The sequence below is a fragment of the Myripristis murdjan genome, chromosome 17 (genome assembly GCF_902150065.1).
Source record: "Myripristis murdjan chromosome 17, fMyrMur1.1, whole genome shotgun sequence".
NCBI lineage: Eukaryota > Metazoa > Chordata > Actinopteri > Holocentriformes > Holocentridae > Myripristis > Myripristis murdjan.
In genome coordinates, this window is record NC_043996.1 from 4,824,565 (window position 1) to 4,848,354 (window position 23,790).

Consider the following 23,790-nt stretch of genomic DNA (forward strand, 5'->3'; position numbering starts at 1 on the left):
CCTCCTGCACTCAGTTTAGCCACCTTTTTTGTGATACTGTTAACTGTTTTGAGTTGACATCCATTTGACTGTGGTTCATAGCTGCATTACATGAGGAAAATGATCTTTTCAAGAAAATCAAATACAGACATTCCAACATTTTATCCTTTTATCCATAATCATCATTTCAAAGATTCCCCATCTGTTTTTTTAACCGCAGCACATGTGTGTGTGTGTGTGTGTGTGTGTGTGTGTGTGTGTATAATGTGTTAGTGGATATTTGGCACTATAAGAGAGACTGATACTGAGTTTGGTCTAAACTTGGGCCTGCCACCTGTTAGAATATCCTAACTCAAACTCATAATAGCTTTTTTTTTTTTTTTGTCAAAAACAAATATCTTCTTCTTTCTTTCTTTCTTTCTTTCTTTTTTTTTTTTTTTTACATCTTTACCAAACTGCTGCCACATTGTTGCCCCATCCTGAAAATAAATTGTTTATAAAATTGTCTGGTAAGGGGAGTGTAGGATTAGTGTTTGAGTCTTTATATGTGAAAAAAACCTGCAATGGAGTTTCTGTTTTTCTTCTTATTTACCATGTAAACTAACCGTCCCCATTACCTGTGTGTTCTAACACAAAGCACCTTGACAAATCTTGCTGTGGCTCGTGGTAAGAGAGAAAACAGAGTGAAAAGGAGCAATAAAGACAACACCATTCATATGGTGTTACATATATAAATATATTTCTATTATAGCTGCACACTGGGCACTACCCTGACCCTGAGTGAAAAGGATGTTTAGTGAAATGTGATATGCTATATGCTGATATTTAGAGATAACCCGAAGCAGAGAAAAAACTCAGAAGCACTAAGAACAAGTAATTAATTACACACATTATTATGTTATTTTGCTTGGCCAAGCGTGACTTTAGCTGGGGCCCAGGCTCCAGTTAACAGGCTGACTAGCGGGACGTGGTCCATGGTGGAAATAATAAGGGAAATGAGCGGAATTAATTGGGTTTGATTAAGAACACTTTTCAAAGGGACACCATTTTCCCCTCTTGACATAATTGGGGATCACTCAGAGGGAGGGGGGATTTGATGGCTGGCGCCAGTTGCTTGTGTTCTTCCCCATAGTTCACTTTGAGAAAAAGGACATGTCAGTCAGATAGAACAACCCCCCACCCCCAACCAAAGGCGGATCTAGAAGGTGGCATCATAAGATAGTTTGAGGCAATCTTTTTTTTTTTTTTTTTTTTTTTTTTTTTTAATGTAGTGGCATGGTGTGTGGAAACCTGTGGACAAATTCCACAAAACATAAAGCTGTTTGGTGTTTGAATTAGTGCATTCTAACAAGTGGAGGGCCCAAGATGGAGAAATCTCTGAAGTGATGATCAGTAGGGATTAAAAAAAAAAAAACTCACCAATATTTATTTTAATGTTCAGTCTAGTACAGCTTGATTTAATGTAGCCATGAATCAAAGTCACATGGATACCAACTTAAAACAATTAACAGTAACACAAAAAATGATCGGTAAACTGAGTGCAGGAGGGTGTAACACCTCCGCATGAACTGATACACTGTATCATTAGAATGGAACATGGAACACACATGAACTGATACACTGTATCATTAGAATGGAACATGGAACACATGAACTGACACACTGTATCATTAGAATGGAACACGGAACACACATGAACTGATACACTGTAGATGAAGTAGATCATACAAAGCCTAGAGCCGCCGTGTCAATCTCAGTCACAAACAGACCGAATTAAAAAAATCACAACCACTCTGAGTGCCAAACAGGGCTGATATTTACTGAGTCCTTTTTGGTCATTCTTTTGATCAGAATATTCCCTGTGTAAAAATAATGATTCATACACAAGTATGAACTTTACATGACACATTCCTCCCCAAAAATGTCATTCTATAAAACAAGACGGTGATATCTGAAACCACAGTGATTAGAGTGGAAAATGACATGAAAAGAGTCTGCTGCATCCTTCCTTTTTTTCTGGCATATTTTATCCACAAGCCTACCCTGAATCCTTTAGAATGACAAATTGGTTCATCACATGGATTCAGAAATAACCAGAGGTTATTATTTTTATTATTTATACCAGAGGTTCAACTGAGGTTTTGCTGAGGAAAGTAATGAATATAAGAATGTAAAGTGATGCATGTTTTTATGCATGCATGCACATTACTGACATGCAAATCCAACATAGAAATAAAATTTTTACATACATAATTTGGTATGGCAAAATATTTCGTAAATCAAACATCAAAAAATAAGCAGATTGGCTTGTGATTTTTTTTTTTTTTTGAATAATAATAATAATACACAATACATAGCAATAACAATAACTAGCATGATCATACTGTCTCCAGATGTTATATTCTGTCATTCTGGCCCAATCAGCTGTACAGGAGACAGGTTCATCCTCAGTGCAAGCACACCTGGACTTGACCTGCCATCTGTCCTCACCACACGTTTTCACTGTCAGCTTGCCTCATCTACCCAGCGCCTCCCTGAGCCCTTTGTCAGGACCCCGTGTCACCCTTTTGCCACCGCAGGTAAGGCTTTCCCCCTGCCCACCCAACACACACGTGCACGCGGGCACACCTGACTGACACAGTCCAGTTCATATGAAACTTGGCTTCCCTTTCCTTGCCATCAGCCATTGTCTGCAAAAGCGAATATTTGACTGTTGTCGCCCTCTAGCGGACTTTTGATATAACGACACCACAGGGGAAACGAAGAACTCCTGAAGTGCAACTGCCGGGGCACGCTCCCTGGCCAGAGCTCGCGCCTGAACAACTCGTGCTACCTTACTGGGCCGGCGGAAATGAATCTCGCCGGCGGAAACCGATATCGCGTCTTCAAAATAAAAGCCCGATTCCGCGCTCTCTGCCTGCGTCGACTAAAATTAATCTACATGAAAGTCTTGGCTTAAGAGTGACTCGGTGTATAGAAATTGTAATGTCTTTAATTCTTTAATTTAATAATTTAATTGCTAAATGTTACTGTTAGTTAGAAATCCAATTTGCACTTTATAGTCAACACTCAGTCAGGTCCTGAAGTGAATCATGCACATAAAATGCATATACGGTGCGTACGTTGTGTTATATGACCGATGCTTGTGTGGTGGGGCTTTGAAGTTTCATTAAAAATGAAAAAAAAAAAAAAAAAAAAAAAATCATGACTCTGAATCTCACACGCTTAAGTATGTGTATGTGAAGGCCTCATCCGCCTCTGTCGCAATAATAACCCAAATTTCCTTCGGGATCAATAAAGTATCTATCTATCTATTTAAAAAGTGTCAGTGTGTATGTGTGTGTGTTGTGTATGTTATTCATTGAATTTCATGGAAACAATCCAAAAATTACGCTAATTACTGACACCGAACTGTATATAAATATTGGTGGCATGATGAACAAAAAAGCTCAAAAAATCTCTAATAACCTATCAACATGTAGTCTGTTTGATTTAAGCTCTGTGTGTGCGCGTGTGCGCATTTTATACCTTTATTTGCTCAACAAATAAAATAAAAACATAAAATAAGTCGCCATGCTCATTTGTGTGTTTTACTTTTTAAGGCCGCGAGCCTCGTTTCCGCCGGCCCGGTCAGGGAGCCGATCCCGCATCAGCGGCTGAAGACGACATGTGTCTCGTGGTGTACTCTGATTGGTCCAGACACACCGTCTTCTCGTCCAATGACAGTTAGACATCTGTTCGCTGGAGCGACTCTAAAAATCTTTCCTCTCTTCCTTTTCCATTAGATCCTCAATTAGTTAGGACTTTGTGAGCAGAAGAAAGCAGGTCCAGGTGGCAGAATGCAGGTCCTGGCTGTAGTTGCGGTGCTCCTGACAGCATGCTACGTCCATGCCACGGTCTACTTTCAAGAGCAGTTTCTCGACGGAGGTGAGTTTGGTAGAGTTTCATTTTGCCTCAGTAGGAGCTTAATTCACTGCATGCTAGCTTGACTTAACCCACACTCCCCCTCTAAAGTAGCAGTTAAACCGTCGCTCCCTGCTCCTGAAACGCTCTCTTTGATTTGATTTGAATAAATAGTTAAATCTATAATGCTGTTGATTGTCAACAGCATTATAGACTCACTTAGCTTATTTGTGTGAGCTCTGTTAGCTAGCTAACTTCAGCAAGACCCTGGAAGCTAACCATTGACAGCTTGTAAAGCTAGTTAACAGCAAAGAGCCCTAAACTGCAAACGAGGAAATGAATTGACTTATTTTGGAAGCTATATCTCTGTAATAGCCGTGATCAGACAGTTGTCTAGTGGCAGTGACTGTGGGGAAATGGCCTGTACTTGGAAGTGGTGCAGAAGGACAGATGTAATTCATGTTTTCTCTCTTCAGATGACTGGATGACTCGCTGGACGGACTCCAAACACAAGTCTGATTATGGACAGTGGAAACTAACAGCTGGAAACTTCTATGGAGATGCTGAGAAGGACAAAGGTATAGTTGATATCCGTCCATCATGTCGCTGTTACATAGCATGGGTTGTGAGAAAAACTGGTTTGTTTTTTTTTCAAGAAGGTAACTGTATAGGATTTGCAGTTAAAATATATTAACTGAGGCAAACACATACTGTATATTCAGTACTGCAGCCCACGGGTCTGCTGTTGAAGCCTCTATATGGAAGGTGGTTCACCTCAAATGCCCTGTAGTGCTTTGGTATTTTTCTATGTAAATATAATTCCAGCCCTATTCGCTAAAGAGGGCCAGTAAGTGCTCTCCTAGTGTTTGTCCATCTATGCATTTCTTATGTGTTTTTCTATTGTCAGGTCTACAGACAAGCCAGGATGCCCGCTTCTATGCCGTCTCTGCCCGTTTTGACCCCTTCAGCAATGAGGGCAAGCCCCTGGTCATCCAATTCACAGTCAAGCATGAGCAGAAGATTGACTGTGGAGGTGGCTACGTCAAAGTCTTCCCCGCAGACCTGGATCAGGCTCACATGCATGGAGACTCCCAGTACTACATCATGTTTGGTAAGGAAGGAAGAGGACAATGAATCATAATTGAATCATTAACTTACCTGGAACTGAGAACGGCTTTTGTACCTTGATAGTGTTGTGTCAATAGAAATGGCTCTCAGGTGGTCGGAAGGAAGCACTACTCGTGGTCACACTGCATTTTAATGACTGTAACTCAGTGGTCTTCTTTTTTTTTTTTTACACAGGCCCTGATATCTGTGGTTACAGCACCAAGAAGGTCCACGTCATCTTCAATTACAAGGGCAAGAATCATCTCATCAAGAAGGAGATTAAGTGCAAGGTGGCTCTAATGATTTGAATTGTGCAGCCAACATGTGATTTATCTGAATTTCCTGCACTCCACAGCCCTGCACAAAATCTAAATCTAAGCCTTGTCTGTTTCATCAGGACGACGAGCTGAGCCACCTCTACACACTGATCCTGAACCCAGACCAAACCTATGAGGTGAAGATTGACAACGAGAAAGTTGAATCAGGCAGTCTGGAAGACGACTGGGACTTCCTGCCACCTAAGAAAATTAAGGACCCTGAAGCCAAGAAGCCAGAGGACTGGGATGACCGCGCCAAGATTGATGATGCTGATGACACCAAGCCTGAGGTGAGTTAGCCACCTAATTCAAATCTATTGCCGTGATTTGACCTTGTTGATCAATTGCCAAATCAAATTTCCATATACTGGCTTGCAGGAATAGGAAAAAATTCTTAGACGTCTGTTTGGTCACACAAACCTTTTAGTTGCAATTGTGTTGACTTTCATTGTTGCTGGGTGGAAGGACTCAGAGGAGATGGCGTGCTCTCTCGATCAGACTGTCTGTGGAGCCGGCCATATTAAATGCAGAAGTACAATCAGTACTTTGAACAACAGCACTAGAGCTGGCAAAAGTCACACTTCTGCCAGCAAATGAGCAGATTCCTCTGTGTGCAGGCAACATGGAGAGAAGTTAAACAGTGTTCATTTGCATATACTACCCACATTGTGTTGATACAAAGCTGATTTCAGTGGCACATCTGGTTCCATAGTTTAAGTTAAAGGTGAAATGCCTCAACCAAGGGCGTATCCACATTAGTCAAGGAGGGAGAGAAGAGTGTTTTCACGCAGACTTTCCTAACCAGTCCTTAAGCAACAACAAATAACTCTTCTTTTGTAGGACTGGGACAAACCCGAGAACATCCCAGACCCTGACGCAAAGAAGCCTGATGACTGGGATGAGGATATGGATGGAGAGTGGGAGCCACCCATGATCCCCAACCCTGAGTACAAGGTAAGCTGTATGCCTGGGATAGAGCTCTGAATGATGGTCTCAGTAAACCAAGAAAACAGTTAGCAGTCACTTCTTGTATTTGTGTTAATATTGTGTTTATCTTGTCTGCTGCAGGGAGAATGGAAACCCAAGCAGATCGACAACCCCAACTTTAAAGGCCCCTGGGTGCACCCTGAGATTGACAATCCCGAGTACAGCCCTGACACAACCATTTACAAGTTTGACAACATCGGCGTTATCGGCCTGGATCTGTGGCAGGTGAGAGAGCGTGACTTTGAGCTGATGTCGTCACTGAGGCAGAGTTGAAATTGACACTCCTTCCTGTTCTCAGGTGAAGTCTGGCACCATCTTCGACAACTTCCTCATAACAGACGATGTGAAGGAAGCAGAGGACTTTGCAAAGGAGACATGGGGAGTCACAAAGGTATGCCGGTGTTTTTTTTTTTCTTTTTCAAAGCGTCATGTCGACTTCTTGCAGTGCATGAGAGCATTGTTTCTGTGAGATAACAGCACAGATAAGATATGGCTCATTGTTTTCTTGACTTGCCCTCCCACCAGGAACCAGAGAAGAAAATGAAACAGGAGCAAGATGACCAGAAACGAAAAGAGGAGGAAGAGAAAAACAAGGAGCAAGACACTGAAGCTGAGGAGGGGGAGGATGAGGAGGATGGGGATGAAGAGGATGATGAAGACGAACATGTGGAGGAGGACATTTCAGAGGAAGACATGAAGCCCAAAGATGAGCTTTAAGGAGGCCTGTTCAGAGAGCTTCTCTGTACCTGCTAGAGACACTCTGTCCTGTGTTTTCCAGGGGTTTCGTGGCTGCTATGCATCCATGCCCTGAGAGCTGGACATGATCCAACTTGGGTGACAAACTTAGTGAAGGGTTGGGGCAAGTGGGTGTCAATGGACTTGCAGGTCCTCTTTCAGTTTGGACATTTTACCCCATTGCCTCTGAATTGTTGTTGATTCTAATGTTTACAAACTCACCCAAATCAATTTCCCATATCTATCAACATATTCTGATGTGACAATAAATATGGACCCATTGGCATTATCTGTTATTTCAAAGTCATATCTAGGCTCCTGGCAGTCTTCTCCTATTTGACCTCTTAAATCATACCTCAGCTGTACTTGATATTGAGTTGATTGACAGTTAACCACTGAATGTAGAAAGTTGAGGCTAGTTACGTTTTTTTTTTTTTTTTTTTCTCATGATAAATCTATATTTTTCCAAGGACGGGGATAGGCCATTCAGATTAGAAGACTGTTGTAATGTAACTTAACATAGTTACATCTCTGGCACTGATTTTTATTTTTCCTTCTTCGTTATTCCATGCCTTAAATGCCTAATGAAATGTCTTTTGGATGCTGCAGTGTGTTTTGGCATAAATGAATTCCCCCTTGAGTGCATACTGAAATTGTTTTTCTACTTTGACTTTTCTAATGTGGGACTCAACAACTTTTGCTTCCTTCATGCTGATGTGGTGGTTTGTGCTTGACCTGCAGTACATCCCAAAGTCTGGATGAGCACACAGTAGAGACCCTTGTGTGACACGTCACTTAGGATCACACACCTATTTTTATTGGACAGAATGTTATTGATACCAAAGTTTTTATTAAAACTTTATAAATGATTTGTCCTGGTCATTTTTTTTTTCAACCAGATATGTTTGCACTGAGTAAGTACTATGATTGAGATGGAATGCAAATTACAGAAAATCCATGCATTGGTTATTTCTGTATAAATGGTGTGGGACATACTGACAAATATTGTGGAATAAATGATGTAGCAAAAGCAGAAAACCTTAAAGTTCCTGCTACCAGCGTTTCTATGCATGAACTATGAGTGATATTTAGTTCAGCCTCATCATTAGAGTTGTACACCCAGTTTATTTTGCCACAAATATATTTGCACGAGGATGTAATAAATCGCAATACATGTTATTGCAATACTCCATATCATGTGTAAAATCACTGTACTAATATATTGTCAAGTAAGTATCGTGATAATTTATCGTTGGGCCCCCAGCTGTGAGGCACCTCAGTACAGGTAGTAGTAGTAGTAGTAGTAGTAGTAGTAGTAGTAGTAGTAGTAGTAGTAGTTTTATTTGGTCATTTGAGAGTGAGTTAATACACTACAATTGTCTTTCACTTTCATAGAGATAGCAGACCAAAAAGGTGTAGGCTGAAGCCTAAGCTTATTGTACCTACCCTTTAGACCCTTAAATATCTTCTTACTAGAAAATACAACAACACAACACCAATGGTCAGGAATATATTTATTGTCGTTGTAATAATATGAATCTGCTAGGTGATTCGTACATAATTGCCAATAATTAACATAAAATAATAACATTTGGGAGATATTTGGGTAGTCAGCCAGACACATAAAGTATCTGGCACATAAACTTAGGTGACTGTTTTTATTAAAGTCATTTTCTGGAGCTTTAAAGTCCTGGGGTTAAACGGACCCCAGCTGATAAACATGTGCGTAAATGTGCAGGTGACGGGAGGGTTAATGACAGCGCGAGACACCCCGGCGGCAGCCCGCACGCTCGTTTCCTGATAATCCCGTCCATGCCGTCGCCGCTCGTGTCCGCTCAAGGGTGTGCGCACTCCCGAGACAGCAGGAAATATGGCGGCGCTCATGACTCTCAGTCAGGTAACAACTTCCAATACCTCTGCCAATGTGTCACATATTAAAACTAGTTTCTGCGGTGTGACGGTGACAGCTGACCTGTGTCCTCTTCACATGTCTCCCGGTGAGGCTGTGGTGAGCGGCAGAGGCGCCTCTTCTCATGCAGCTCGCTGTCAACTAACTTAGCTCAGTAACAATAGCCAAGTTACGCCTCAATGCAGGAAGCCACTTTGAGTAGCGTTGATAGCGACGGATGTGTTAATATAATGTTGACGTTGCTCAAAGTTACCAGCTACATAACTCACACGTCTATAAACTAAGCTGTTGTTTTTCAACTTTAAATGAACCTTTAACTTAACCGGGTAGCCAGAAAGCTGAGTTTGTTTGAAAAAGAAAAAAGCTGACAGTGCCTGGCTTCATAGTAATGTTGTGGATGCTAGCAGTCTAGCTAGGTTGTCATATAATCTGAAAACTTAACAAGTAGTCAACTGACTGGCTTTAATGTCAACTCGGGGTAACATTTCTTTCTTCTTCGTTTTTCTGTAGTTATCGAGTGGAAACCCAGCCTATGAGAACTACTACAGACAGGTAATGTCAGCTAACATTACTGCAGCTCTGCTAAAATTGCTTGTGCAGAAGGTCCACATTAATGTCTCATTACTCAGTCCATAACCAGCGACACAAGAGCTTCACCTAGTTAACGTTGGGGCATTTGTCCACTTAGTGCTTAAGTATTTTCGTTCTTTCTTTCCCTCTTTTTGTGGTAGGTGGATCCAGGAAACACAGGCAAAATAGCTGCTGGGGATGCAGCTCAATTCCTGAAGAAGTCAGGGCTGTCAGACAGTACACTGGGGAAGGTGGGAGACACACACACACACACACACACACACACACACACACACACACACACACACACACAAATACAAATACTGATGCCTATCATTAAGCAGCACTTTAACTCATTTGCCCCCCTTTTTTTTTAGATTTGGGATTTAGCTGATTCAGAACGAAAGGGCTATCTGGATAAGCGGGTAACATCAAATTTCTCTGTCATCTTGCTGTGATTGTTAATGCTGATCTTAACACTACAAAACAGATTGTTGTGCTCTCTTCCTCTTTCTTAGGGTTTCTTCATAGCTTTGAGATTGGTGGCCTCAGCACAGGGTGGAAATGATATCAGCCTTAACAACCTCAGCCAGTCCTTGGCGCCACCCAAATTTGTGAGTGTCCAAATGACTCTGCTGGCTTGTGCAATATCCGCTCACATGCTCAGGAACTCTTATTGGGAAGGAAAACTGTAATCTCCCTTTAGAAATGAATTGGTGATGTGTGTCTTAAAAAACTTCAATTGTGAGGAAAAAGTTTGGAAGATCATATTTTTAAATGTCTCATGTTTTCTACACTATTTTGTTCTTGCTATCAAAGTTTCCATGCATTTTTTGGCATCAGTGGTATGTAGTTGCGCCATCTCATTATGATTTTATGCACAATTTATTTTCCAGAGAGACACAGACAGCCCGTCATTAAGTGTATCATCAGCATTAAGTGACTCTCATTGGGCCATAAGAGTGAGTATTGATACCATTTGTAGCAAGAAAATTCCTGCCAGTTTGAAGGCATCATGTCTCTCTCTTGAACCTTGTTTTGTATTTCTATTGTAGCCTGATGAAAAAGGGAAATTCGATGGCATTTTTGAGAGTCTGTCCCCAGTTAATGGTCTCCTCTCTGGTGACAAAGTGAAGCCGGTGCTGATAAACTCCAAGCTACCTCTGGATGTGTTAGGAAAGGTGATATTTCACATTATCATGTCGTGCAGAATAACATCACACCTTACACTGTAGCACAGCATAATATTACAGGTTATGCTATACTGTGGTCGTTTATGGTTTAGCATCACAAACTATGCAGTGCAATGTAATCTTGTTTATTTGGGTGTTTTTGGTGTAGATTTGGGACCTGAGTGATGTGGACAAAGATGGACACTTGGACAAGGAAGAATTCTCAGTGGTAGGTTGGTTTTGCTGTCATTCCAGAGTGATGCTACATCTTTTTTCCATGTCTGTCTGTGATTGTTTGGATTCTCCAGGAAGGAAGAGCTTTTTTTGTAAACCAGTATTAAGTTAAGTAATCTGTTTCGTTTTCTAGGCCATGCATCTTGTGTATCGGGCCATGGAGAAAGAACCAATCCCCAGTACCTTGCCCGCCTCCCTCATCCCTCCTTCCAAGAGGAAGAAGTCTGCGGTAGGGCTGCCAGGTGCTGTGGCTGTCCTCCCTGCTCTGTCTGGCCTCACAGCGAGCTCTGCTCCTCTTAAAGACACCCTGCGCTCCACTCCCTCTCTGAGCGCCGTCCCTCCCCTCAGCGCCGGCACGAGCAGCCTCTCCCCAAAGAATTCCTTCAAATCCAGCCCACAGGTACTGCACCTGCTCTGCATGACTCTTGAACGGTGGACGTTAGTGTAGGGATTCTGTGTCAGAGGAGTGGCCATGTTAGCTATCTTAGGTAGCAGCTGATTACTACTAATGGCCATATTGAGTGGAATTGAGACTGAACCAAATAAGAAATCACCACCACCAAGAAAGGCACATGAAAAACACTCAACTTGCATTTTAAAAAGTGAATGCTGTTTTTCTTGCTGCTCCTAAGAAAGTGTGATTAGGGTACGTCCTACCAGCATTTCCTGTGTTTTGTTCTTTTCTGTTGGTAATGGCGGGACTTGTTTTGCCACATTGCTCTGAGCATTGCGCATGTTTCTGTGTACTTTGCTACTGCAGGGAGTCACGTGTTCGGTTAAACAGGTTCTCTTGAAAGGGAATCAAGCCTCTTCATTCATAACTGATCCGGGATCAACTGAGTTGGCTGTCATGACACTTGTTGTGACACCTCCTTTTCTTTTTTTCCTCTTCTCATTAAAGTTCTTATTATGTGCTTGCCTTGAAAAGGCAACACATCTTAAAATCCTGCATACTTATTATTATGTGCTTGCCTTGAAAAGGCAACACATCTTATTATCTTGCATATTTCTTATTATGTGCTTGCCTTGGAAAGGCAACACATCTTATTGTTGTGCATATTTATTATGTGCTTGCCTTGGAGAGGCAACACATCTTATTGTTGTGCATATTTTTTCTTATTATGTGCTTGCCTTGGAGAGGCAACACATCTTATTGTTGTGCATATTTATTCTTCTTCTTATTATTATTATATTTTATTATTCTGCAAATTTTTTGGCGCGCTTCTCCTCCTACAGCTTTCATTTTAGGCCCACACAATGAATTGGGAAAATGTGCGGCCCCATTGGGAGAAGTGTGCTATTACTTTTCTAAGGAATCCAACATCTGGAATTCCCAAAATTCCAATTTTTATGGCAAATTTGGCCCATTCGAATGAATGGGCAAAAACTTCCGAAGGCTCCAGCGCCCAGAGCTTTGGACCTAGGTCCACACACCAAATTAGAAAAATTTGCGTCTAGTGGAGAAGAAGCTGCTTGCGAATTTTCAAACCGATCCGACATTCCGTTTTTCCTAAATTCCAGTTTGAAGTCGAAATTTAAGACTCTATACAAACGAATGGGAGAGGTACGTAGGCTGAGCTAGAGCGGCATAGCTCGAATTCCTGAGAGTTAGAGGGAGGCAGCCCTGAAAAATCGCCTAAAACTTTTTTCTTAAACTTGCTGTGCTGGCCATAATTTTAACTCCACATGCATAAATTTGGGATCAAATTGTAGGAAAAATAGTTGTGCTTTGAAAAATGTAAAGACAAAAGCAAAGTAGCTTCAACTTTTTTCATTTCGACTCTTAACGAGGCGGGAGTCCCAGCTCTCTCCCCCATTCAGTCCCATTATATCGGCAAAGCAAAGTCGCGGGAGGAAAGCAGAGACACACACGTTTCCAACTCGCCGAAAATCGGGCATTTTCGGGAGTTGGCAAAAAATTTGACCATGGTTTAAAAGCTCAAAGCCTTACGATTCTCGTGGTGCAATCCATTTTCTGCTCGGACTTACTATCGCGGAGAAAAATGCGGTAGTTTGACCCGTGGTTTTCGGCGATCTTGTCACCAGCGCCAGTGTCATTGCTCCTCTCTGCTTCATAGAAAGTAATTTCGGGCTCCGCCCCCATGAGCTCCAGTAGCGCAGCGGTAAACTGTCTGGCTCTCATGCTGGAGAACGGAGTTCAATTCTCCTCCTGCCAGGGTTGTCAGATTGGGCTATTTTTAATTCCGTTGGGCAGGGAACAATCACGTTGGGCGTCTACTTCAAAATTGGGCTGCTTTTGGCAACATTTGGCTGCTTATGAACTTTCAACTTTCAACACTAATTCTGCATCAAGGTAAGAAAAAATATGGAGCCTATTTGTGTGACTGTGACTGATTTACGGTAGTTAAATAAATAAATACATGAATAAATCAATAAATCTGCTGGAATGTGATACTTATCTCCAGTCTTCACCCACTCTACTGATCTCCAGTCTTAACTCTGTTTGTGACTGTATCTACATTTACATCCAAAGAGCGTGAGCTCCCTCTACTGGCAGCCCTGTAAATATATACAAAATAGATGTTATTATAGTTAATAATATTAAAATAATAATAAAAACAAAATTAGGAACATTTTTGAGATGTGTTCTAATATCCCTCAGTAATAGTCAGGTAGCATAACAACCTTTTATTTATCTATATAATTCTCTTGGGATTTTTTGGGGGAATTTTTTAATATTGAAAGCAAGGGTTATGGTGTCAAAACAAAGGCCCACAAAGGGGCACTATAAAACTATTAAAACCAATCTTTTCATGTATAAGGAAGCCTAACAAGGTAACCAAGAGATAAGAAACACATTGGATGAAAAATAATTGTTTTTTGTTGGTATTTTATGGCTGATTTAAAACACGGGTCAAAACTGAGCCTAACACCGGGGGTGTTACCATGAAATCAACACAAGAGCAAGGTTAATTGTATATTTGAAGTTATTTACGAATCAATTTGAAAACTACATTTTCGTGGCTGTGTCCCGCCCTCCCTCCCCCCTCCCCAGTCCGCTGCTGGCCTGCACTCACATTATCAAGCCCAAACGCGCTCCAGCGCGACTGCCCCCGATATGCACGTCACATTGAAATACACACATACATTCATCATGTCTTCCTTTTAATTAACAGACGTTTGGTTTCATTTAAGGGGTGTTTATTTACCTTGACAGTTTCAGAGGTAACTTCCTCCGTCTGTGTCCAACTGACAGCCGGAGCCCCCATTTATTTTTTATTTTTATTTTTGATTCATAATAAGAAATACCTGTTATTGTGGGACATACCTTCAGTGTGCATTGTGGGAAAGGGAGAACTGTCTATTGTGGTGATACCACTTCTTATCACAAGAGGGCACGCTAAGACAAGAATTACAGTCCGTCCAGACGCCGTGCTCGGCTACATTCGGCTGTAATCGTCAGAAGAGCTGCGTCCGATATGAACCAGGCTGCAATGTGTGCGTCTTCTGTGATGTATGATTGACAGGTAAGCAGACTGTTTAGTTTAATGGAAATGTGTGTGTGTGAAATAGTGTATGTGAGTGGGGTAGCGAGACATATCAAAGAGACTCACGAAGGAAATATATTATTTATTTGATGACGTGAGTAAGCTAACTGTTATGGCTAGCTCGCTCGCTAAGCGCTAATTACCCTTAGCTTGCTCCCGTGACCCGGAGCTAACGTCAACAGACGGTGGGTGATGTTTATTATTATGGAGTGCAAAATGTAACTAATATAGTCTGCCCCCTTTACTTGATGTCGTAGCACAGTGCACATAACGGTCGCCTTTGTTTTTATGTTGATCCCCTGTTGTGTTCGTGCTCTTTACATTCGGCTGTAATCATCAGAAGAGCTGCACGTGCGGTTATGAACCAGGCTGCAATGTGTGTGTCTTGTTATGTATGACTGACAGATGGAGAGTAAACTCGTCTCGACCACAACGCCCTTGTAAGCGTCGTCCTTTGCAAGTGTGCTACACTATATGTCAGTCTGTGTGCGCGGCGCACCTGTCAGATCTGGTTGATTGTTATTATCGGTTGATTATTGATTGCGCAATGCCGCCGTTCGCATTAAACGATTTTGCGGAGGGAGGAGGACTGCATGATTTACGTCGTATCCACGTTCGCGTGCCCGACCGTGCATGTGCTTGTGCATGACATAACCACCGCGTGTCTTTGAGTATCACGGATGTGTGTAGAGCAGCGAGGAGAGACAGACAGAGAGAGAGAGAGAGAGAGAGAGAGAGAGAGAGAGAGAGAGAGAGAGAGAGCAGCACGCAGCAGTTTGTTTTGAAGCTGAGGCACGTGATATCAGAGAAACTCTAATACAGTAGACAGGCTCTGGTGATGTTGCGTGTAACCCGACATGCGCAAGGCAAGCACATTAAAGTTTCTTCAGAAACTTTCTATCCTCTAGTTATTATTATATTTTATTCTGGACATTCTTCGGCGCGCTACTCCTCCTACAGCTTTCATTTTAGGCCCACACAATGAATTGGGAAAATGTGCGGCCCCATTGGGAGAAGTGTGCTATTACTTTTCTAAGGAATCCAACATCTGGAATTCCCAAAATTCCAATTTTTATGGCAAATTTGGCCCATTCGAATGAATGGGCAAAAACTTTCGAAGGCTTTAGCGCCCAGAGCTTTGGACCTAGGTCCACACACCAAATTAGAAAAATTTGCGTCTAGTGGAGAAGAAGCTGCTTGCGAATTTTCAAACCGATCCGACATTCCGTTTGTCCTAAATTCCAGTTTGAAGTCGAAATTTAAGACTCTATACAAATGAATGGGAGAGGTACGTAGGCTGAGCTAGAGCGGCATAGCTCGAATTCCTGAGAGTTAGAGGGAGGCAGCCCTGAAAAATCGCCTAAAACTTTTTTCTTAAACTTGCTGTGCTGGCCATAATTTTAACTCCACATGCATAAATTTGGGATCAAAATGTAGGAAAAATAGTTGTGCTTTGAAAAATGTAAAGACAAAAGCAAAGTAGCTTCAACTTTTTTCATTTCGACTCTTAACGAGGCGGGAGTCCCAGCTCTCTCCCCCATTCAGTCCCATTATATCGGCAAAGCAGAGTCGCGGGAGGAAAGCAGAAACACACACGTTTCCAACTCGCCATAAATCGGGCATTTTCGGGAGTTGGAAAATAATTTAACCATGGTTTAAAAGCTCAAAGCCTTAGGATTCTCGTGGTGCAATCCATTTTCTGCTCGGACTTACTATCGCGGAGAAAAATGCGGTAGTTTGACCCGTGGTTTTCGGCGATCTTGTCACCAGCACCAGTGTCATTGCCCCTGTCTGCTTCATAGACAGTAATTTCGGGCTCCGCCCCCATGAGCTCCAGTAGCGCAGCGGTAAGCTTTAAACCTCTCATGCTGGAGAACGGAGTTCAATTCTCCTCCTGCCAGGATTGGCAGATTGGGCTATTTTTAATTCCGTTGGGCAGGGAACAATCACGTTGGGCGTCTACTTCAAAATTGGGCTGCTTTTGGCAACATTTGGCTGCTTATGAACTTTCAACTTTCAACACTAATTCTGCATCAAGGTAAGAAATAATATGGAGCCTATTTGTGTGACTGTGACTGATTTACGGTAGTTAAATAAATAAATAAATGAATAAATAAATAAATATGCTGGAATGTGATACTTATCTCCAGTCTTCACCCACTCTACTGATCTCCAGTCTTAACTCTGTTTGCCCCCATCAATACCCAAAATAGTTGGCAGTGACTGTATCTACATTTACATCCAAAGAGCGTGAGCTCCCTCTACTGGCAGCCCTGTAAATATATACAAAATAGATGTTATTATAGTTAATAATATTAAAATAATAATAAAAAAAAATTAGGAACATTTTTGAGATGTGTTCTAATATCCCTCAGTAATAGTCAGGTAGCATAACAACCTTTTATTTATCTATATAATTCTCTTGGGATTTTTGGGGGAATTTTTTAATATTGAAAGCAAGGGTTATGGTGTCAAAACAAAGGCCCACAAAGGAGCACTAGAAAACTATTAAAACCAATCTTTTCATGGATAAGGAAGCCTAACAAGGTAACCAAGAGATAAGAAACACATTGGATGAAAAATAATTGTTTTTTGTTGGTATTTTATGGCTGATTTAAAACACGGGTCAAAACTGAGCCTAACACCGGGGGTGTTACCATGAAATCAACACAAGAGCAAGGTTAATTGCATATTTTAAGTTATTTACGAATCAATTTGAAAACTCCATTTTCGTGGCTGTGTCCCGCCCTCTCTCCCCCCTCCCCAGTCCCCTGCTGGCCTGCACTCACATTATCAAGCCCAAACGCGCTCCAGCGCGACTGCCCCCGATATGCACGTCACATTGAAATACACACATACATTCATCATGTCTTCCTTTTAACTAACAGACGTTTTGTTTCATTTAAGGGGTGTTTATTTACCTTGACAGTTTCAGAGGTAACTTCCTCCGTCTGTGTCCAACTGACAGCCGGAGCCCCCCATTTATTTTTTATTTTTATTTTTATTTTTGAATCATAATAAGAAATACCTGTTATTGTGGGACTTACCTTCAGTTGTGGTAAAGGGAGAACTGTCTATTGTGGTGATACCAGTTCTTATCACAAGAGGGCACGCTAAGACAAGAAATACAGTCCGTTCAGACGCCGTGCTCGGCTACATTCGGCTGTAATCGTCAGAAGAGTTCCGTATGCAGTTATCAACCAGGCTGAAATGTGTGCGTCTTCTGTGATGTATGATTGACAGGTAAGCAGACTGTTTAGTTTAATGGAAATGTGTGTGTGTGTGTGTGTGTGTGAAATAGTGTATGTGAGTGGGGTAGCGAGACATATCAAAGAGACTCACGAAGGACATATATTATTTATTTGATGACGTGAGTAAGCTAACTGTTATGGCTAGCTCGCTCGCTAAGCGCTAATTACCCTTAGCTTGCTCCCGCGACCCGGAGCTAACGTCAACGGACGGTGGGTGATGTTTATTATTATGGAGTGCAAAATGTAACTAATATAGTCTGCCCCCTTTACTTGATGTCGTAGCACAGTGCACATGACGGTCGCCTTTGTTTTTATGTTGATCCCCTGTTGTGTTCGTGCTCTTTACATTCGGCTGTAATCATCAGAAGAGCTGCACGTGCCGTTATGAACCAGGCTGCAATGTGTGTGTCTTGTTATGTATGATTGACAGATGGAGAGTAAACTCGTCTCGACCACAACGCCCTTGTAAGCGTCGTCCTTTGCAAGTGTGCTACACTATATGTCAGTCTGTGTGCGCGGCGCACCTGTCAGATCTGGTTGATTGTTATTATCGGTTGATTATTGATTGCGCAATGCCGCCGTTCGCATTAAACGATTTTGCGGAGGGAGGAGGACTGCATGATTTACGTCGTATCCACGTTCGCGTGCCCGACCGTGCATGTGCTTGTGCATGACATAACCACCGCGTGTCTTTGAGTATCACGGATGTGTGTAGAGCGGCGAGGAGAGACAGAGAGAGAGAGAGAGAGAGAGAGAGCAGCACGCAGCAGTTTGTTTTGAAGCTGAGGCACGTGATATCAGAGAAACTCTAATACAGTAGACGGGCTCTGGTGATGTTGCGTGTAACCCGACATGCGCAAGGCAAGCACATTAAAGTTTCTTCAGAAACTTTCTATCCTCTAGTTATTATGTGCTTGCCTTGGAAAGGCAACACATCTTACTATCCTAAATTATTATGTGCTTGCCTTGGAAAGGCAACACATCTTATTGTTGTGCATATTTATTCTTATTATTATTATTATTATTTTTATTCTGGACACTTTTCGGCGCGCTTCTCCTCCTACAGCTTTCATTTTAGGCCCACACAATGAATTGGGAAAATGTGCGGCCCCATTAGGAGAAGTGTGCTATTGCTTTTCTAAGGAATCCGACATCTGGAATTCCCAAAATTCCCATTTTTGTGGCAAATTTTGGCCCATTCGAATGAATGGGCAAAAACTTTGAAAGGCTCCAGGGCCCAGAGCTTTGGACCTGCGTCCACGCACCAAATTAGAAAAACGTGCGTCTTATTGAGAAGAAGCAGGGTTTCGATTTTCAGACCGATCCGACATTCCGTTTTTTCCGCAATTCCAGTTTAAAGTCGGAATTACACACGCAATACACACTAATGGAGTTGCACTACAGTGTCATTCCATGCATTCCTGAGAGCTAGAGGGAGGCAGCCCTGAAAAATCGCCTCAAAATGTTGTCTTAAACTTGCTCTGCTGGCCACAATTTTCACTCAACATGCATAAATTTGGGATCAAATTGTAGGAAAAATAGTTGTGCTTTGAAAAATGTAAAGACAAAAGCAAAGTAGCTTCAACTTTTTTCATTGAGACTCTTAACGAGGCGGGAGTCCCAGCTCTCTCCCCCATTCAGTCCCATTATATCGGCAAAGCAAAGTCGCGGCAGAAAAGCAGAAGCACACACGTATTCTAATCGCCGTTTCTCGGGCATTTTCGGGAGTTGGAAAATAATTTAACCATGGTTTAAAAGCTCAAAGCCTTAGGATTCTCGTGGTGCAATCCATTTTCTGCTCGGACTTACTATCGCGGAGAAAAATGCGATAGTTTGACCAGTAGTTTTTGGCGATCTTATCCCCTAGCTCCAGTGTCAGTGAAACTGTCTGCTTCATAGATTCTAATTTCGGGCTCCGCCCACGGCAGCCTCCGTAGTCTAGCGGTAGGTGAGGCTGCCTGAAATGCAGAAGAGCCGCGGTTCAAACCCCGGGCTGGGCATGAGCCATGACTTCACAACCCACAAACAGCAATGGGCTGGCGATTTGGCGTGGAACCCAACATGCGCAAGGCAAGCACATTAAAGTTTCTTCAGAAACTTTCTATCCTCTAGTTATTTTTATTATTATTATTTTTCCGCAAATTTCTTCGGCGCGCTACTCCTCCTACAGCTTTCATTTTAGGCCCACACAATGAATTGGGAAAATGTGCGGCCCCATTGGGAGAAGTGTGCTATTACTTTTATAAGGAATCCAACATCTGGAATTCCCAAAATTCCCATTTTTGTGGCAAATTTGGCCCATTCGAATGAATGGGCAAAACTTTCGGAGGCTCCACAGAGCAGAGCTTTGGACCTAGGTCCACACACCAAATTAGAAAAATTTGCGTCTTTGGGAGAGGAAGCTACCTGCGAATTTTCAAACCGATCCGACATTCCGTTTTTACGCAATTCCGGTTCGAAGTTGACGCAATACACACTAATGGAGAGAGCTAGAGTGAGTGACGTCACACTTAGAGTGAAGCAGCCCTGAAAAATCGCCTGAAAATTTTGTCTCAAACTTGCTGTACTGGCCACAATTTTCACTCCACATGCATAAATTTGGGATCAAATTGTAGGAAAAATAGTTGTGCTTTGAAAAATGTAAAGACAAAAGCAAAGTAGTTTCAACTTTTTTCATTTCGACTCTTAACGAGGCGGGAGTCCCAGCTCTCTCCCCCATTCAGTCCCATTATATCGGCAAAGCAGAGTCGCGGGAGGAAAGCAGAAACACACACGTTTCCAAATCGCCGTAAATCGGGCATTTTCGGGAGTTGGAAAATAATTTAAACCATGGTTTAAAAGCTCAAAGCCTTAGGATTCTCGTGGTGCAATCCATTTTCTACTCGGACTTACTATCGCGGAGAAAAATGCGGTAGTTTGACCCGTGGTTTTCGGCGATCTTGTCACCAACACCAGTATCATTGCTCCTGTCTGCTTCATAGAATGTAATTTCGGGCTCCGCCCCCATGAGCTCCAGTAGCGCAGCGGTAACCTCCTCGCCTCTCGTGCTGGAGAGCGGAGTTCAATTCTCCTCCTGCCAGGATTGGCAGATTGGGCTATTTTTAATTCCGTTGGGCAGGGAACAATCACGTTAGGCGTCTACTTCAAAATTGGGCTGCTTTTGGCAACATTTGGCTGCTTATGAACTTTCAACTTTCAACACTAATTCTGCATCAAGGTAAGAAAAAATATGGAGCCTATTTGTGTGACTGTGACTGATTTACGGTAGTTAAATAAATAAATAAATAAATAAATAAATAAATCTGCTGGAATGTGATACTTATCTCCAGTCTTCACCCACTCTACTGATCTCCAGTCTTGGAGATCAGTGACTGTATCTACATTTACATCCAAAGAGCGTGAGCTCCCTCTACTGGCAGCCCTGTAAATATATACAAAATAGATGTTATTATAGTTAATAATATTAAAATCATAATAAAAAAAAATTATGAACATTTTTTAGATGTGTTCTAATATCCCTCAGTAATAGTCAGGTAGCATAACAACCTCTTATTTATCTAAATAATTCTCTAGAAAACTATTAAAACCAATCTTTTCATGGATAAGGAAGCCTAACAAGGTAACCAAGAGATAAGAAACACATTGGATGAAAAATAATTGTTTTTTGTTGGTATTTTATGGCTGATTTAAAACACGGGTCAAAACTGAGCCTAACACCGGGGGTGTTACCATGAAATCAACACAAGAGCAAGGTTAATTGTATATTTGAAGTTATTTACGAATCAATTTGAAAACTACATTTTCGTGGCTGCTGGCCTGCACTCACATTATCAAGCCCAAACGCGCTCCAGCGCGACTGCCCCCGGTATGCACGTCACATTGAAATACACACATACATTCATCATGTCTTCCTCTTAACTAACAGACGTTTTGTTTCATTTAAGGGGTGTTTATTTACCTTGACAGTTTCAGAGGTAACTTCCTCCGTCTGTGTCCAACTGACAGCCGGAGCCCCCATTTATTTTTTATTTTTATTTTTGATTCATAATAAGAAATACATGTTATTGTGGGACTTACCTTGTGCATTGTGATAAAGGGAGAACTGTCTATTGTGGTGATACCACTTCTTATCACAAGAGGGCACGCTAAGACAAGAAATACAGTCCGTCCAGACGCCGTGCTCGGCTACATTCGGCTGTAATCGTCAGAAGAGTTCCCCATGCAGTTATCAACCAGGCTGAAATGTGTGCGTCTTCTGTGATGTATGATTGACAGGTAAGCAGACTGTTTAGATTAATGGAAATGTGCGTGTGTGAAATAGTGTATGTGAGTGGGGTAGCGAGACATATCAAAGAGACTCACGAAGGACATATATTATTTATTTAATGGCGTGAGTAAGCTAACTGTTATGGCTAGCTCGCTCGCTAAGCGCTAATTACCCTTAGCTTGCTCCCGCGACCCGGAGCTAACGTCAACAGACGGTGGGTGATGTTTATTATTATGGAGTGCAAAATGTAACTAATATAGTCTGCCCCCTTTACTTGATGTCGTAGCACAGTGCACATGACGGTCGCCTTTGTTTTTATGTTGATCCCCTGTTGTGTTCGTGCTCTTTACATTCGGCTGTAATCATCAGAAGAGCTGCACGTGCGGTTATGAACCAGGCTGCAATGTGTGTGTCTTGTTATGTATGATTGACACATGGAGAGTAAACTCGTCTCGACCACAACGCCCTTGTAAGCGTCGTCCTTTGCAAGTGTGCTACACTATATGACAGTCTGTGTGCGCGGCGCACCTGTCAGATCTGGTTGATTGTTATTATCGGTTGATTATTGATTGCGCAATGCCGCCGTTCGCATTAAACGATTTTGCGGAGGGAGGAGGACTGCATGATTTACGTCGTATCCACGTTCGCGTGCCCGACCGTGCATGTGCTTGTGCATGACATAACCACCGCGTGTCTTTGAGTATCACGGATGTGTGTAGAGCGGCGAGGAGAGAGAGAGAGAGAGAGAGAGAGAGAGAGAGAGAGAGAGAGAGAGAGAGAGAGAGAGAGAGAGAGAGAGCAGCACGCAGCAGTTTGTTTTGAAGCTGAGGCACGTGATATCAGAGAAACTCTAATACAGTAGACAGGCTCTGGTGATGTTGCGTGTAACCCGACATGCGCAAGGCAAGCACATTAAAGTTTCTTCAGAAACTTTCTATCTTCTAGTTATGTGCTTGCCTTGGAGAGGCAACACATCTTATTGTTGTGCATATTTATTCTTCTTCTTATTATTATTATATTTTATTATTCTGCAAATTTTTTGGCACGCTTCTCCTCCTACAGCTTTCATTTTAGGCCCACACAATGAATTGGGAAAATGTGCGGCCCCATTGGGAGAAGTGTGCTATTACTTTTCTAAGGAATCCAACATCTGGAATTCCTAAAATTCCAATTTTTGTGGCAAATTTGGCCCATTCGAATGAATGGGCAAAAACTTTCGAAGGCTTTAGCGCCCAGAGCTTTGGACCTAGGTCCACACACCAAATTAGAAAAATTTGCGTCTAGTGGAGAAGAAGCTGCTTGCGAATTTTCAAACCGATCCGACATTCCGTTTTTCCTAAATTCCAGTTTGAAGTCGAAATTTAAGACTCTATACAAATGAATGGGAGAGGTACGTAGGCTGAGCTAGAGCGGCATAGCTCGAATTCCTGAGAGTTAGAGGGAAGCAGCCCTGAAAAATCGCCTAAAACTTTTTTCTTAAACTTGCTGTGCTGGCCATAATTTTAACTCCACATGCATAAATTTGGGATCAAATTGTAGGAAAAATAGTTGTGCTTTGAAAAATGTAAAGACAAAAGCAAAGTACCTTCAACTTTTTTCATTTCGACTCTTAACGAGGCGGGAGTCCCAGCTCTCTCCCCCATTCAGTCCCATTATATCGGCAAAGCAAAGTCGCGGGAGGAAAGCAGAAACACACACGTTTCCAACTCGCCATAAATCGGGCATTTTCGGGAGTTGGAAAATAATTTAACCATGGTTTAAAAGCTCAAAGCCTTAGGATTCTCGTGGTGCAATCCATTTTCTGCTCGGACTTACTATCGCGGAGAAAGATGCGGTAGTTTGACCCGTGG

The 23,790-nt window shown here is 42.1% G+C and overlaps 2 protein-coding genes across 6 annotated transcripts in view; both read left to right on the top strand.

Moving 5' to 3' along the window:
- Window positions 1–3,742: 3,742 nt before the first annotated feature.
- Window positions 3,743–7,901, top strand: calr3b (calreticulin 3b). The gene is made up of 9 exons (XM_030073631.1): window positions 3,743–3,906; window positions 4,359–4,460; window positions 4,790–4,993; window positions 5,185–5,279; window positions 5,387–5,596; window positions 6,147–6,260; window positions 6,375–6,518; window positions 6,592–6,684; window positions 6,819–7,901. Exons 1-9 carry the CDS (start codon window positions 3,819–3,821, stop codon window positions 7,008–7,010), a joined length of 1,242 nt encoding a protein of 413 aa, XP_029929491.1. The 5' UTR covers window positions 3,743–3,818; the 3' UTR covers window positions 7,011–7,901.
- Window positions 7,902–8,810: 909 nt separating this feature from the next.
- Window positions 8,811–23,790, top strand: part of eps15l1b (epidermal growth factor receptor pathway substrate 15-like 1b) — a 54,993-nt gene continuing 40,013 nt past the window's right edge. For all 5 annotated transcript variants that reach the window (XM_030073629.1, XM_030073626.1, XM_030073628.1 and 2 more), the window contains exons 1-9: window positions 8,811–8,925; window positions 9,448–9,489; window positions 9,669–9,758; window positions 9,885–9,932; window positions 10,026–10,121; window positions 10,404–10,469; window positions 10,563–10,688; window positions 10,849–10,908; window positions 11,047–11,313. In XM_030073629.1, coding sequence (XP_029929489.1) covers window positions 8,899–8,925; window positions 9,448–9,489; window positions 9,669–9,758; window positions 9,885–9,932; window positions 10,026–10,121; window positions 10,404–10,469; window positions 10,563–10,688; window positions 10,849–10,908; window positions 11,047–11,313 — 822 coding nt within the window. In that variant the 5' untranslated portion in view covers window positions 8,811–8,898. The remainder of the gene's footprint in view (window positions 8,926–9,447; window positions 9,490–9,668; window positions 9,759–9,884; window positions 9,933–10,025; window positions 10,122–10,403; window positions 10,470–10,562; window positions 10,689–10,848; window positions 10,909–11,046; window positions 11,314–23,790) is intronic.